The sequence below is a fragment of the Calypte anna genome, chromosome 4 (genome assembly GCF_003957555.1).
Source record: "Calypte anna isolate BGI_N300 chromosome 4, bCalAnn1_v1.p, whole genome shotgun sequence".
In the NCBI taxonomy this organism is placed as follows: domain Eukaryota; kingdom Metazoa; phylum Chordata; class Aves; order Apodiformes; family Trochilidae; genus Calypte; species Calypte anna.
This window is the reverse complement of record NC_044247.1, coordinates 7,120,446-7,134,302: the sequence shown is the minus strand read 5'-3', so window position 1 is coordinate 7,134,302 and position 13,857 is coordinate 7,120,446. Positions and strand designations below refer to the sequence as shown.

At 45.9% G+C, this 13,857-nt stretch overlaps 1 protein-coding gene across 2 annotated transcripts in view; it reads right to left on the bottom strand.

The window, feature by feature from the left end:
• Window positions 1-13,857, bottom strand: part of PCDH19 (protocadherin 19) — a 56,502-nt gene that overhangs the window by 15,533 nt on the left and 27,112 nt on the right. Inside the window, exon 4 of one of the 2 annotated variants that reach the window (XM_030449237.1) lies at window positions 10,897-11,069. In XM_030449237.1, coding sequence (XP_030305097.1) covers window positions 10,897-11,069 — 173 coding nt within the window. The remainder of the gene's footprint in view (window positions 1-10,896; window positions 11,070-13,857) is intronic. The other variant, XM_030449238.1, reaches the window with a different exon arrangement.

Below are 13,857 nucleotides of genomic sequence, written 5' to 3'. Positions count from 1 at the left end.
GAGTTTCCACTTCAATATGAAGCGACTTCCCAGAGCCCAGCACATATCAGAGGAGGATAAACATTTTTATACGGCATGAACATGCCCCAGAAAAGCACAGCAAAGCAGAAATCATTGATAAATGAGGTGAAACTCAGGCTGTACTCAGGCTTTTTGTGTCTCCCTGACACTGGAATGAGTTGGGTATGAGCATCATGGCTACCTGTCCTCCTGACACCACTGAAAGGAAACTAAAGTTTGGAACAAGCCAAACACATTCAATTTGCCTGAATAATTTAGGCTGCTGAGTTATCATGTGCTTCATGGACTGTCATCGACAAACACTGTATTGCAGAGGAAAGATCTGTAAATCGATGCATCTGAGGGACCAAAACTAATCAGAGAGAGGCTGCAAAAGCATCACCTGTCAGAAGAGATGCAGGACATGGAAGTCAACTGGCAAGTGCTGGGAGGCAGCCAGCAGCCCCATGCTGCAAGAGAGCTCCTGGGCCATGGGGAACGGCAAAGCAGAGCAGAGAACATCAAGAAGACACTGCTCCCCTTGAAACCTGCTGGTGAGCAGCAATGTCAGTGGCAGAGAACTCAGCTAGTAAACACAGTGAAAATCAAATGAAAGTCCAGAATATACATAGTGCCCACCCAGGGACCCACCTAAGTGGCCAGACTCTCCCCGAAGTTATTTATAGCCTCCATCAATGTCCCTACTCCTCCCAAAAATACTTCTGGCTCTCTGACCTTTCCTGAGTTACTGCTACACACAGGTTTGTCTTAAAGTTTCTAGCCAAACTCCTCTTTCGTTTTGTAAGGTCTCACTGAGCTGTATCAAATCCCAAAGCAGAGCCCGTTGAATGGAGAAAGCCATTGCTCTCTCAGAGAAAATCTGCAGGCTTCTTTCCTGGCTCCTGGAGCAACTCAAACCACCTGACTGGAGAATGTGCCTGAGCAAATGAGGCAGCACTGGCTGCTGTATTCATAGAATCACTGATAAGGGCTGGAAGGGGCTTTAAAGACCATCTAGTTCCATCCCCTTGCCATGGGCAAGGACACCTCCTGCTACAACAGGTTGCTCCAAGGCCCATCCAACCTGGCCTTGAAAACTTCCAGGGATAGGAACCACAATTTCTCTGAGCACCCTGTATCGTGAAGAATTTTCTTGTAATGGGTAACCAAAGTCTACCCTCTTTTACCTTAAAATCATTCCCCTTCATCCTATTACTCCATGCCCTTGTAAAAAGTCCCTCTCCAGGTTTCTTGTAGCCCCTCCCAGGTAGTGGAAGTTGCTGTAAGGTCTCCCTGGAGCCTTCTCTTTTCCAGGCTGAACAACCCTAAATCTCTCAGCCTGTATTCATAGGAGAGGTGCTCCAGCCCTGTGAGTATCTTTGCACCAGCTTTGCATCCTGCCTCATCTCTTTAATAAAGCCAGCACTTCCAAGTGCCCAACCTATTTCGGTGTGCAAGCGATGCAAACACCACCCTCCTCGGGTTTCTCACAAATATTTCCAAAAAACGCTCTTCATTCTTTCATTTTTCACATAAAACAGTGCAAGAACAACCACAAAACCTGCTCTCTCTAGCAGGCACCCAGCAGAGCAAAGTCATCTCCCCAGAAACGTGAGAGGGTCCTTTAACCCCCCTCAGCTCATCATCTCAGAGGGCATGACCCCCCTGTGACTGTCCCCACACCTTCACCATGGGCCAGAGTGGCTTTGTGGCTTGCAGGTCTCCAGCACTTCCCTAAGAGGCAAGGCAGCATCTGTGGTGAAATCTCACCAAATGATCCAAGATAGTTTTCTCCAGCTGGGACTGACTGAATATAGCCTGGGCGCCGGATGATGTGGGAAATCAGTCGTAGCTGAGCACAAATTGCATGCATAGAGGTAATTACTGCAGCACAGGGTTGGTAGCACCACTACCCACACAACAGTGTATCTCAGCAATTTTCATTTCCTATTGCTTCAATTCAGAGAGGTTTTTTTATCTTTTTTTTTTCTTTTCTTTTCTTTTTTTTTTTTTTTTTTTTGTGGTTCAATTTTCTCCTTTTCCTACAGGGACTGACAATAATCCAGGATTTCTTCAAAATAAAGCTCTTGTTTTCACTACACCTAGTTATTCCACATACCCAGATGTCCTCCTATTTACTGCACCCAGAGACCTCAAGCCCAACCCATCACAACCTGACTCCACACCCCTGCCCCAAGCGTGACTGTCACTGCCCAGAGGTGAGGTGACACAGTGTTGGCTGCCACCCACCCACTGCCATGTGCTGTCACCCACAGCCAGCTGTGGACATGGGTAATGAAACACGTGTGAGCAGCTAATGAAGCTGGTTACAGAGCAAGTTGTTCTCTACACTTGAAAAAAAAGGTGAAAATAAGATAAGGAAAAGAGAACAAAAAAAACCAATTTCTGCTGAAAAATAAAAGCAGTACAAGAGCTAACGCTGTGAGTGGGGAAGCTGATCATTACTATTACAGATACTCAGCAAAAACAGGGCTACAGTGTTCTCACTGTGATCATACACATTATGGCTAGCACATATCAATAATATACTTACTATAAAGAACTTATTTTCTAAACAGACATGGGTTAAATGCAGGATGGAAAGGGAAATCATTGAGCAAAGGCAACACCAAACCAGTCAGAGCCTGGCACAGACCTGTGCTCCCTCTTCCCATCCATCCCAGCCTGCTCCCCTGCATACCTGTGTGTCTGCCCTGAGGAAAGGCTGCCAAACTTCTTAATAATTCTGTGACCCATTTAAAAACATCTCCTCTCTTACATTTATATATGCTGTATGAGAAATAAAATATAGTGCTCACGATATTTGAGTGGCAGCACTTCCCTTAAGACGGATAAAAGCTGCAAGTTCTCTTTGCTGTTTGGTGCCAATTATTGCAGAGGTTTGACTTATATATTATTACATAGATCATTTAGTAAAACAACCTACATACAGACCCAGTGGAATGTCTGCCTTCAGCAGTTACCTGCTGGAACAGGAGCAGTTTAGACACTCACCCACATACACCTTATTTCAGAGATGGGTGGGCTCCTTCCCCTGCACCCAGGGGAGACACAGTCCCCTGCCTTGCAGCTCTCTACAGCGTGCAAGCATCATTAAGAGACATCCAAATTAATTATCTTTACTGCCTTTGAGTTATTTGCACCACTTCTGCGGAGGAGAAAACCAGGCACCCAACTTGAACCACCCCCAGTTGCCAGTCTGGCACCCTACCCCAGTCACTCCTGAGTTGCCAGCTGCAAGTCTGGGTGCTGCAGGGCAGGATTTAACCCCTGACAACCACCCCTGCCCCAGGGCTGCTCTGAAACTGCCCATGCTGTGCACCCCGTGCCCACGAGCTGAGGGTCAGCACCCTGTTTGCCATGGTTATTCCTTTAATAAAGGGCCCTGTATTTTCCAGCGGCTGCAAAATTGATGCAGGTTGCCATGGTAAGCACACACTTTCCCATTTAGCAGAATAATAGACAGCTTTGTATAATTCACTGATTTCAGATGATTTCTCACCCCAAGAGCAAGTCACTCAAGTCACGTAAGTCACCTGTTGTTTAGTCAATCTGGCAATTTTAATTAGAATAAATTTTTATGATTCCTCTTTGCAACACTTAGAGCTGCTCTGCCACCAGAATGCAGAGATGTCTGTAAATTATACAGGCTCCAATCACATCTTTTTTTGCCTTTTTAATTACAGTAACATTGCAGCATTAATCATGTAAGCCTCTGTTAAACAAGTAACAGCCATCCTCCATCATAATTAAAAAGAAAGGCCAGGCAAACAGGAGCTTTGGAGTTTACCATATTTCCTCTGAAAATTGTATTTTAACTTAAGAGTTTCCCAAACAGTAGTTTTATTTGGCTCTAATTAGTGTTGTGAACGAAACACCGAAAGGTTAATAAGAGATGGTTAGTTTGTAATGCAAGTTTCCCAGTGCCAGCCCCAGCAGTTCAGTCTGTTTTCAGAGTCATTAACGATGTAGATTGATTACAGGAGGAGATGGGGAAGTGCTGGCTTGCTGTGTTAGCAGAAGGTTTGGTTTTATTCATATACCTTCCCTACTGCTAAATATGATGGCCATTACCTTGACCATTTTCCTGGTCTTAACTGCTGTGACACAGAAAGTGTTAATAGTTCCCTTAGAGTTTATTGGCAAGAGGGGAAAAAAAGTCCCTGTGAGCTTTTTTTGGGCTTATTTATAAGGGAAAAGGAAGCTGCAAGCTTCACTGGACTGTTTATATTAGAAATATTTGAAACCCCAAGTATCATGTGGTGGGTTTGGAAAAGGATGTTTTGGGAGAGCCAGGGTTAGCACCACCCTGTCCTTCAGCTGAACCCTGACAGAGATCTTCTCTGCAGATCTTCTGCTTGGGCTGGAGTTTAGGAGCAGTTAACAGAACCAAGCACAAATAGAAGCTGAAGCTATCTAATCAGCAATATCACTTCTTCATATCTCCTATAAATTGCTCTCCAGTCACCCAGCAAAAATCTGGATAAGCAATAACTAAATTTGACAAAATCTCATTAAAAAGTACAATAAAACACTAGAAACTCTCCAACTTTCAGGGCTGATCATTCATCCATTACAAACCTACACAACAGGGCACAGATCCAAGTTTTAATTTTTCCCTCGAAGTTGCCAAAATGTTCACATCTGGTGAGTGTTGTCTGTGCTTAGACAGAAAGGGCTTGAGGACCTAAAGGTTATAACTCCTTTGACCCTGGACTGAGCAACTTCAGTGATGGAGACATTGCAAGAATTATCTTTGATGGACAGGACCTGAAAACTGAAGAAAGAGTGACAGGAATGTGGGATATATGATAATGCTTCTTATGCAAACAAAAGAGGTTACACATCTGTTTGCTATTTAATGCTGCTGCAGAAAGGGGTTGGAGATTATTTATTACTATGGCAGTGACTTGAGTGTCACCTCTGTCGCACCACCAGCTTCCAGCGAGGATTTTTTCAAGCTGTGCTCCATGCTGGAGAGCTACAAACCTAAGGAAGAAGCAATGTGAGGGACCCACCTGTGACAACCAGTGTCCCTGTGTGGATTAAACATCCTCAAGTAGCCACTGCCCTGCCCTGCCTGCCCAGTTCACCCCCTGAAGGTGGAGCCAAGCACCACTGGCAGTGGCATGGGTCAACCCAAAGGGAGACTTGGCAATCAGAGTGTTTGACAGCTTTTTTTTTGCTAACAAAGGATACTACATCCCCCTGTGAGACTGGCTGGAAGAGGGTGCCTGGGGAGGGTGGAGAGAGCTTGTACAAAAGCATCAGAAGCCACCACGCAGCACCCACAAGCTGACTTTGGTGGTAATAATTTCAGAGTGTAGGAATCATAAGACAATCAGCTCCTCTTCTCAGAGCCCAGCTTAGCCACTAATCATAAAAATCCTTCTCTGGGTTTTGATAGCATGGTGAGGAGCTGCCTGCTCCCTCCGGGCTGGGCACTGCAGGAGCACAGCTCAGCTCCCCCAGGCTGCTTTATTCAGAGACTGCCCAATAATGCAGAAATCAGGAGAGCTCCAATAATTGATGTTGCCCTGTAAAGAAAGCTTACAGCCTTTATCCATCTTAAGGGATGTGCTGTCTCTCAAGGATGAATGTTATACTGCATGTCTTGTGTAATACAGGAAAGTAAGTGTTTTTTTATTAATTTGTATAAACTTCTAGAGAAGTGCAGCTGTATTTCCAGCTTCCAAAGCCCTGGGATATATCACTTAGGTCTTCAGGTACATCCAGCTCTAGAGAAAAGCTTTTCTGCAGAGTAAAAGGGAGTTGAAGGTGGAACGACTGCTGGAAATCAGCTTAAAAAATCAACAGTTTCTAATACCTGTGTTTGCCTCCAGTTAATACCATTAGTCATGTTCTCAATTCACGCCTGAAATGCACCCAGATACTATGGAGATGAGTATAAGAGCCAACTGGAATATTCTAGATAAAACCTGACCCCCTAAATCATGATGTATCTGAATAATTTGGGATGCAACCAGCAAGAAAAGTTTCAGTGAATACCATGTGCCTGGCTCTCCTTGATATTCAAGCCTTTAAATTTCTATACTGTGCACTAGCATGAAGACTTAATGTAAGCATTTAAATATAAACCATTTCTATTCAAAGAACCCTTCATCTTGTTGGGAGTTTATGAGACTCAGACACAATTAAACCACCTATGTGAGCAAAGTTACTCAAATGTGGAAATGTATGCAGGATCAGGTCTTTCCAGATGACATTTCATGCCAACCTTTACTGCTGAGCTGGCAGCAGAAAAATGGAAGTGATGCTTTTAGAAGCAATTCTCCGTAGAGACACATTACTGACATTGCTTAAAAACCCTCTCACTTTGATTTTAAAGCTTTTGCACTACTTTATGGCTGTGGTGGTTATTTCTAACACTGGCTTTTTTATGACTGGTGTGTATATTATTTTCATATTTTCTTTTGGCTTCCATTTTCATCTTAAACAATGAACCACTGCTTCATTGGGCCAATGATTTTCCTTCTAAAAATGATGGTAAAAATACTGGTCAGCATTAAGATAAGTTTGAAATCCGTCTCTTCTAACATTAAAAACACATAGTTGAAATACTTCCTTTCTGATTTCTATGCAGGCAAGAGCTCCCGTGACTTCTGGAGTACAAGTGTAACTCTGGCTCAAGGTAGAGTGAAAAAGGTAGCAGAAGAGATTTAAGCTGATCTAGTTATCTGTATACATCCACACAAAGAAAACAAGCCAAACCCACACAGATACTGTGCTTGTAAGAGGGCAAAGGGATTTAAAAGAAGAGTCCCAGTATGAGCAAAACCAAGGGAGGAATAACTACCTGAATCACAAAACAGAGTATCTAGCCTCAAAGATGCTAATTCAGGTCCTGAGGGATCTAATCAACCTCTTTGTTGAAGTAAAGATAAAACTTTTTGACAGCAAATGTTTTCTGATAAAATGGAATTTTCAATTACCCTGTGAAACATCTGGTCCATGCTGCTATTTCCTGGGAAAAGCACTGCCGTGTTCTGCAGTGTTGGAAAACATTTCATGCTGAGATCTCCCCACATTGCTGGGAGGAACAAGCATCAGGAGCTTCCAACCCAACAGCAAAGATCCCCCAGCTGCCAGCATCACTCACCACTGTCCTATGGAGTGGGTCTCCTGCCACTGGGGGGTCTCCTGCCCATGAACTTCACCTCCTTGCTGGAAATGAGGGTTTCCTCCAGTGCTGAGCTTTGAGTTACTCCAGGACATGGAGAAAATCCACCCCATACTGAAGTAAAACAGGACAAGATACCAGAAGGGACTTCAGGACATACCACATCCTCCAATAGACTTTTCCAGCCAACCCAAAACATCACTGAGACCAAATTCACCATTGTTTCAAACCCTCCCTTTCTCAAGTAAATCTATTTGGAAGTTCAGTTGAGGATGTTGTTAGGAAAGGAGTGCATATAAACTTCTAGCAGTGCTTAACACCTCCATAAATAAACAAACAATTAAAAGGCAGCGAGACAGTTGTGAAAGGTGGAGTGGCACCAGTGCCCGTCTTCCCCAGCATCCCATTTGGTATCAATTAGCAAGGCAAGGAAAACAATTCTGGGCAATAATGAACTCCAAATTGGGTACATATTAGAGCAATTAAATCAACCTTTTCAACTGATGAATTTATAATCAATAATTAAGATCCTGAGGTAATGAGGGACTAGGTAGAAGTCCTACGCCAGAAAAAAGCGATGTGGCTGAGCTCCAGGCAGTGTTTCTGATGACCTGCTGATGCCTACTAAAGCTTGACACCCTCCACTCTAGTTTGCCATTTTTCTGGAAATCTAGGTCATTTCCAAAGGAAGACCTGCCTGTCCTGGGACTGGCAGCTCATGTCACTCCCATCCAAGAGTGGCACCAGGGCGGAGAAGGGGCAGCAGGTCCCTGGGGCTCCCACGGCCACGTACTCACCACAAGTGCTGATCTCATGTGCTGGTTTAAGGACACTTAAAGGAGCATGGACCCATCTATGCCTACCCCATGCCAACCTCTTTCTGCAGGAGATCCCGCATCCTAATAGGTGAGAGCCAGCCGTCCAAGTCCATACTAACCCTCCTGTGCTACCACAAAGGGATCATCCTCTACCATTGAGCTGCAAGGATTTTTGCTAACCAGCATCTTGTTTTGGCAGATCCAGGATGACCCACAGAACTAATAAAGACTCCCAAATTATCTAGTGAAGTCTGAGAGTTGGCCGCTCACAAAGAACTGAACTCATGGTGTTACAAGACAAGATCCAAGCACAGCAGAGCCTGGGACATGGGGCTAACTTCCTGAGCTCCCAAGAAGGATCATCAACATTGATGAGACTCTCCCACCCTGCTTCTCTGGGATTATGTGCAGGGAGGGCAAGCAAAGGGCAGTCATAAGCCCCCTGGTCCTGCACATCCTTGACACTGAACTTGTGTTTCCTTCCCATCCTACCACTCTGACCCAAAATCAGGTAAAAATTACCATGCCAAAACCATCACTTTAATCAGGCAGGAACTGCTGTTATCACCATCATCTCAGCATCTCGATTTTCTTGATTATTTTCTGCAGCCCCTGCTTGATGAATCAGCTCAGCAAATACTCTCTTTAACCTTTTTTAAGCTCCTGTGACAGTCACTGCTAACCTCCCTGCCTGCGTTGCTCCTCTCATTGTTCCACCAACAACCCCGATAACCCGGCAGGAGAGTACCCCCTGCTCCTCTGTACATCAGCCTCCTCCCCAAAATAAACCAGAGCCAAAAGCAACAGCCCCCTGGCCATCATGGGATTGGGAGCCAGGCACACAAAAATTGCCTATTGGAAGTAAATACTCCTGATTTTTGGGGGGTATTTAACATGTAACGAGGAGTTTATGTTACAATGGATTGGACCATATTTATTTCCACCTGACTCCTCCAATGAGCGCTGCCTCCAACTCATCCTCCTTAACTTATTTGCATTGTTATCTGGTGCACAACAGAGCCAGCACGCAGACTTAATCAGAAATGTAATCTCTGTAAAACCCTATCTGCAGTCCATTGAGATAGGTTTTTTTGCCGAAGAAATGTGACAAAAAATTAACAGATGTTGCTCAGACCATTCAACAGGACAGGAATCAATTATGAACATTTTTGCTCCTACAGTCATCCCTTACTGCAAACACATCTTAGGAAACCCTCTCCTGATCAAAATGAAAAAGCATTTCTTTGTAATAGAAGAATAATAAATGATAGCTATCAGCCTGCATTCTCTGACACGGCACCAGTCCACAGAGAATTAAACTGCCACTGTACAGTTATATAAATGTTTAATTTTTTTCATCTTTGGCCACAGTAGGGTTGTCTGGAAATACATTATCGCTGCGGATGCCATCCCTCTCCAATTAGCATGGCTGGCAGTGTGGAAGGGGTAGGTGACCTCCACGTTCCCCTCCTTGTGGAGTCTTACAGGGTTAACTATGGCCATTTAACAGACTCTATTGAGAATTAATACAGCGATCAGCTTCTCTCCAGAAAAAAAAACCACAACCTCACATTTGCTGGCACAGATGGCAAGAACTCTCTCTTCCCCGTTTGACTCTTATGACAGCAAAAGAAAGGCTTTTAATGATATTTACCATGAATTGAATTAAGCAGCTGAAGACCAGTTCATAATCACAGCATTTTGTTTTCATATCCTTAAGTCCTTTAGCAGTGGGGCTTCCAGTTGAGCCTCAGCTACAGCTTATCTGAAGATATAGCCAAGCGCCCCGAGGCTCCTCTGTGCCTGAGCACCAAACTGCATTCAGGTTTCTTAATTGAAAAAGACAGGATGTTTGCATAGGATGTTTGCATCAGTCAAACATTAAAAGCAACAGCCATGCCCAAGTACAGGCAATGGCTTGGGCTCAGCTGAACTCCTCTGACTTCTTTCCTCTAGCTAAGACCCGTCTAGTTTCAGAGCAGGACTTCATCCTTGCATGTGGAGATGTGTACGAGCTGAAACCCTGCTGTTTGTTCTGGGGAAGAGACACAAAACCCTCACCCACTGGCCTGAGCTAATCCCTTGTGGGATGCCTGACTAATTGCCTACATGCTCCATTGACCTTTTGGAAAGGTTTCCCGGCCGGCGCCTGCGCAAGAGCTCTGGTGACACGAGCAGAGAGCGTGGGGAATGGACCTGGTCCCTGCTGAGGAGAGGAGCAGTGGCAGGGACTGTAACCCCAGCCATAAGCCCCACTCCCCTGCTCCCTCACTGTCAGGTGAATGCTCAGGGCCTGGGGTTTTCATAGCACCATAAACTGGGTTGGGTTGGAAGGGACCTGAAAGATCATCTAGTTTCACCTCCCAGCCATGGGCAGGGACACCTCCCACCAGACTAGGTTGCTGCAAGCTCCATCCAGCCTGGCCTTGAACTCTTCCAGGAATGGGAAAAGCCACAACTTCTCCGGGTAACCTGTGCCAGTGTCTCACCACCCTCACAGTAAAGGATTTCTTTCTAATGTCTAACCTAAATCTACCCTCTTCTATCTTAAAGCCATTCCTCCTTGTCCCATCACTCCATGCTCTTGCGAAAAGTCCCCCCCCAGCTTTCCTGTAGCCTCTCCAAGTACTGGAAGGCTGCTATAAGGTCTCCCTGGAACCTTCTCTGTTCCAGGCTGAACAACCTTTCTGCCTGTGAAATAGAGGATAATGCTAACTGCTTGCTTATCTGACAGGCGTGGCGTGAAGATGAATTTATATCTAACCCAGCACTCTGACGACATCCAGCATTATCCCCAACGAGTGCTGTGAATCCTCACTGTGCACCCATTAAGGCAGCACCAGAATGGAGCATGTGGGACGTGGGGGGAGGGGGGAGTGGGTAGCCCCCCAAGGGCATGCAGTGCTGCTGGCTCACCTTGCTCAGGACCCTGGGAGCCCATGGAGGGGACGCTGGTGTTCAGCACATCGTTGACGGCCGTGTCGCAGTAGAGGCCCCGCTGCACGTCGTGCTCACTGTCTGTCTGGTCACTCTCCTCGTGGCCACTGTCCTTCAGACTGTTCCCTTCCAAGTCCTTGAACGTGGAGCTGCTGGGGGAGACACAGCCATGACTTTACTGGGTGGGACAAGGTGGTCCCCAGCTGCCACCACTCAGCCTCTCACTCCACAGGGTCCCTTGGCACCTCCAGCACCCTGTGGCAGCATGAAGAGCTGGGTTAAGGGCTTGGGGGGGTATCTCTGTACCCCAAAACACAGCACCCAGCCCATACCACTTCGCAGGAGGCTGTGGACAGTATGGAAGCTGTGAGTGAAGCAGGACTGGAGAATAAAATCGGAGGAAAAAAATATAGACATTAAATGGGTTGGTTTTATAACTAGGCTCCCTCAGGTCGTATTTCCTCATATTGGAGTTTGACCAGGATCTAAATCCTGGTTTTTAGGTTATAGGCCAAATCCTAATTGTTTAGTTTGAAAACACAAGTCTCCCTAGAAACAGGACTTCCTTTTCACTGTGATGATGCCATTCTTTCTGTAAAAAAAATAACCCAGTGGTCCTGAGCCCAAGTTCACCCGGCTTTAAGGACATCTGATCTACAGTGGAGCTCCCCTGCAAGCACAGCCACTGCTGGGGGACCTGAGGGCTGAGATGGCCTCGAATTTTGCCCAAGGGCTAAGCAGCTCCACAACCCCACAACACCCAGCACTGACACCCAGCTCTCCCCAGGAGCCTTGGACACTGCAGGGATGGAAGACTTTTCTGAGGGAACCTTCTGCAAGTGGTGATGCCCCGTGCCAGCCGGGTACAGTGAGCCTCAGGCACATCTTGAGATGCACCTGCCCTGGGTGGCACAGCCATCAAGAGTGTCCCTAGTGTCCATCCACCCTGTGCCTCCTTCCACAGCCAGCCTTAGCATGGGAAATCTGTACCCACTGGTGGGGATCCACCTGCACCCACAGCCCCAAACTTTCTTTGCAGGCTGATTTGGTGTGAAACGCCAGTGGAAGAAGGGGCCTGTGCTTCAAAGACCCAGAGAGCTGGAGATTTTCATTACTTTAAAAAGCCCTTTTGTGTCTCCACGGAAACCAAGCAGACCACCTACCATCTGATGCTTTGCAAAAGCACGCAAGGGGGGAGCTCAAAATACATATAAACTGGTAAACCTTCAAACATTACCCTTTAAATAAAGATGTTCCTGTTGAAGCCATTGACTTTCATTCCAGGCAACATCAAAGAACTTGTAAGTTTTTTTAAGTTAAGAAAGCACTCCAAATCTACAATTCATTTGTGTGTGCATAGATGAGCAAGAGAGGCAGGCACACAACACAGGAAAAGTACAAATAGATTAATTAAGGTGCTGGATTGGAGATCTGTGCACCAATGATAGAAGAGCTACAACATCTTCATAAAGGCAAAGGATGAAAATGATGCCACAGTATGTTACAGGAAATATGTTTTGTTCTTAGATGTCTGCACAACGTTCCCAGCACTGCTTGTACTTGAGATACAAGACAAAGGTAGAAAGCAAGGGGAAACGTTGTCCTACACGGAGCTGCTGCTCATAATACACACGCAACCCGTGTTACAGCGCATTTATCTTCCCTGCAATGAACCAGGCTGTAATGCAGCAGCCACATGACACGTTTCTGTGGCTGACACTTCTTTAAAGGATGGGCAGGTCTTGGGGAACTGGCAGCAGCAGCATTTCCCAAACAATACAGCCTGGGAGTAAGCCCTGCTGTGGCAGGCGGGAGCGCTGCTTGCCTTTATCTTAGGTGTGAACGAGGAAAGATTAATAGATTTGGGGTTGTTTTTTTGATTTTTCCAGAGTGCCTGCAGACTCTCCAGCAAGGAGTGGCGTGGTGCAGGCAAACCACCTCTCACAATCACGTTAGCATCATTAAACACCGTGAGCCACACAGGCAAATACACCTGCCCTTTGCCAGCCGAACCCAGGCTGCTTAAAGAACGTGCTCACAGCTCCCTTACTCCTTGTATCTTGAAGATGTAAACAAATGGGATCTCAGCCAGGCAGATAATTGGATTTTTTTACTGCTCAGATCAGATCTCAATAGTTCAGGGCCAGCTCTGCTCTGTGTTACATCCCTGCTGCCACGATGGCTTCTGCAAAGCCTTCCAGGCAGGGTCCCGGTCCCAGCTCCCTCACTGCCCACCTGAGCAGGTCCCTGGGGAGCAGAGGGGAGGTGGGCAGGGGGCTGCCAGACACCTCCTGCACAGCAGCCACCTGAGGAGGATCGATTGCTCTGTGCCAGAGCCTTTCCCTGCTTCAGAAATGGCCAGGGAGGCAGAGCAAGCCTGGCCACTGGCCCCATGGGGGCTGCTTTCCTGGAGTTTAACCCGATTCAGCAGGGTTCAAGTGGATAACCCTGGGGTTAACCTCCCAGAGACATTTCTTTGCCACTGCTAAGCTCAGAGGCAGCATTTTATCCAAAGGGTTAAATTCCCCTAAGAGTAAATGCCAGGCTGCAACTGAACTGATTATTTCCTTTTTAACCACCGAAGAAAAAAGCCTGGAAAAGTGCTGTTTTGCCTCCTTATTCAAACTAAAATCATGAGTGTGATACCCAATTACCTGCCCCCAAATGAGACTTTTTTTTTTTTTTTTTTTTCCTTTTCGCCCGCCTCGCGTGGCAGGGATATCTCACCATCCAAATCTATCATTTTATTCCTGGGCATTCCAATAGAATAAACTATGAATTTGAAAGTTGTCAGGGTAACAGCATTCCACCTAACTCCCTGCAACTTCCCAGTGCGAAAGAGCCAAAGAGAAGGAAAAAAAAGACTTGCCTCTATTGCAAACCAATGGGACTTAATAGAAAGTAAATACTGTTTTTAAAATCACATGATTACTCTTGAAA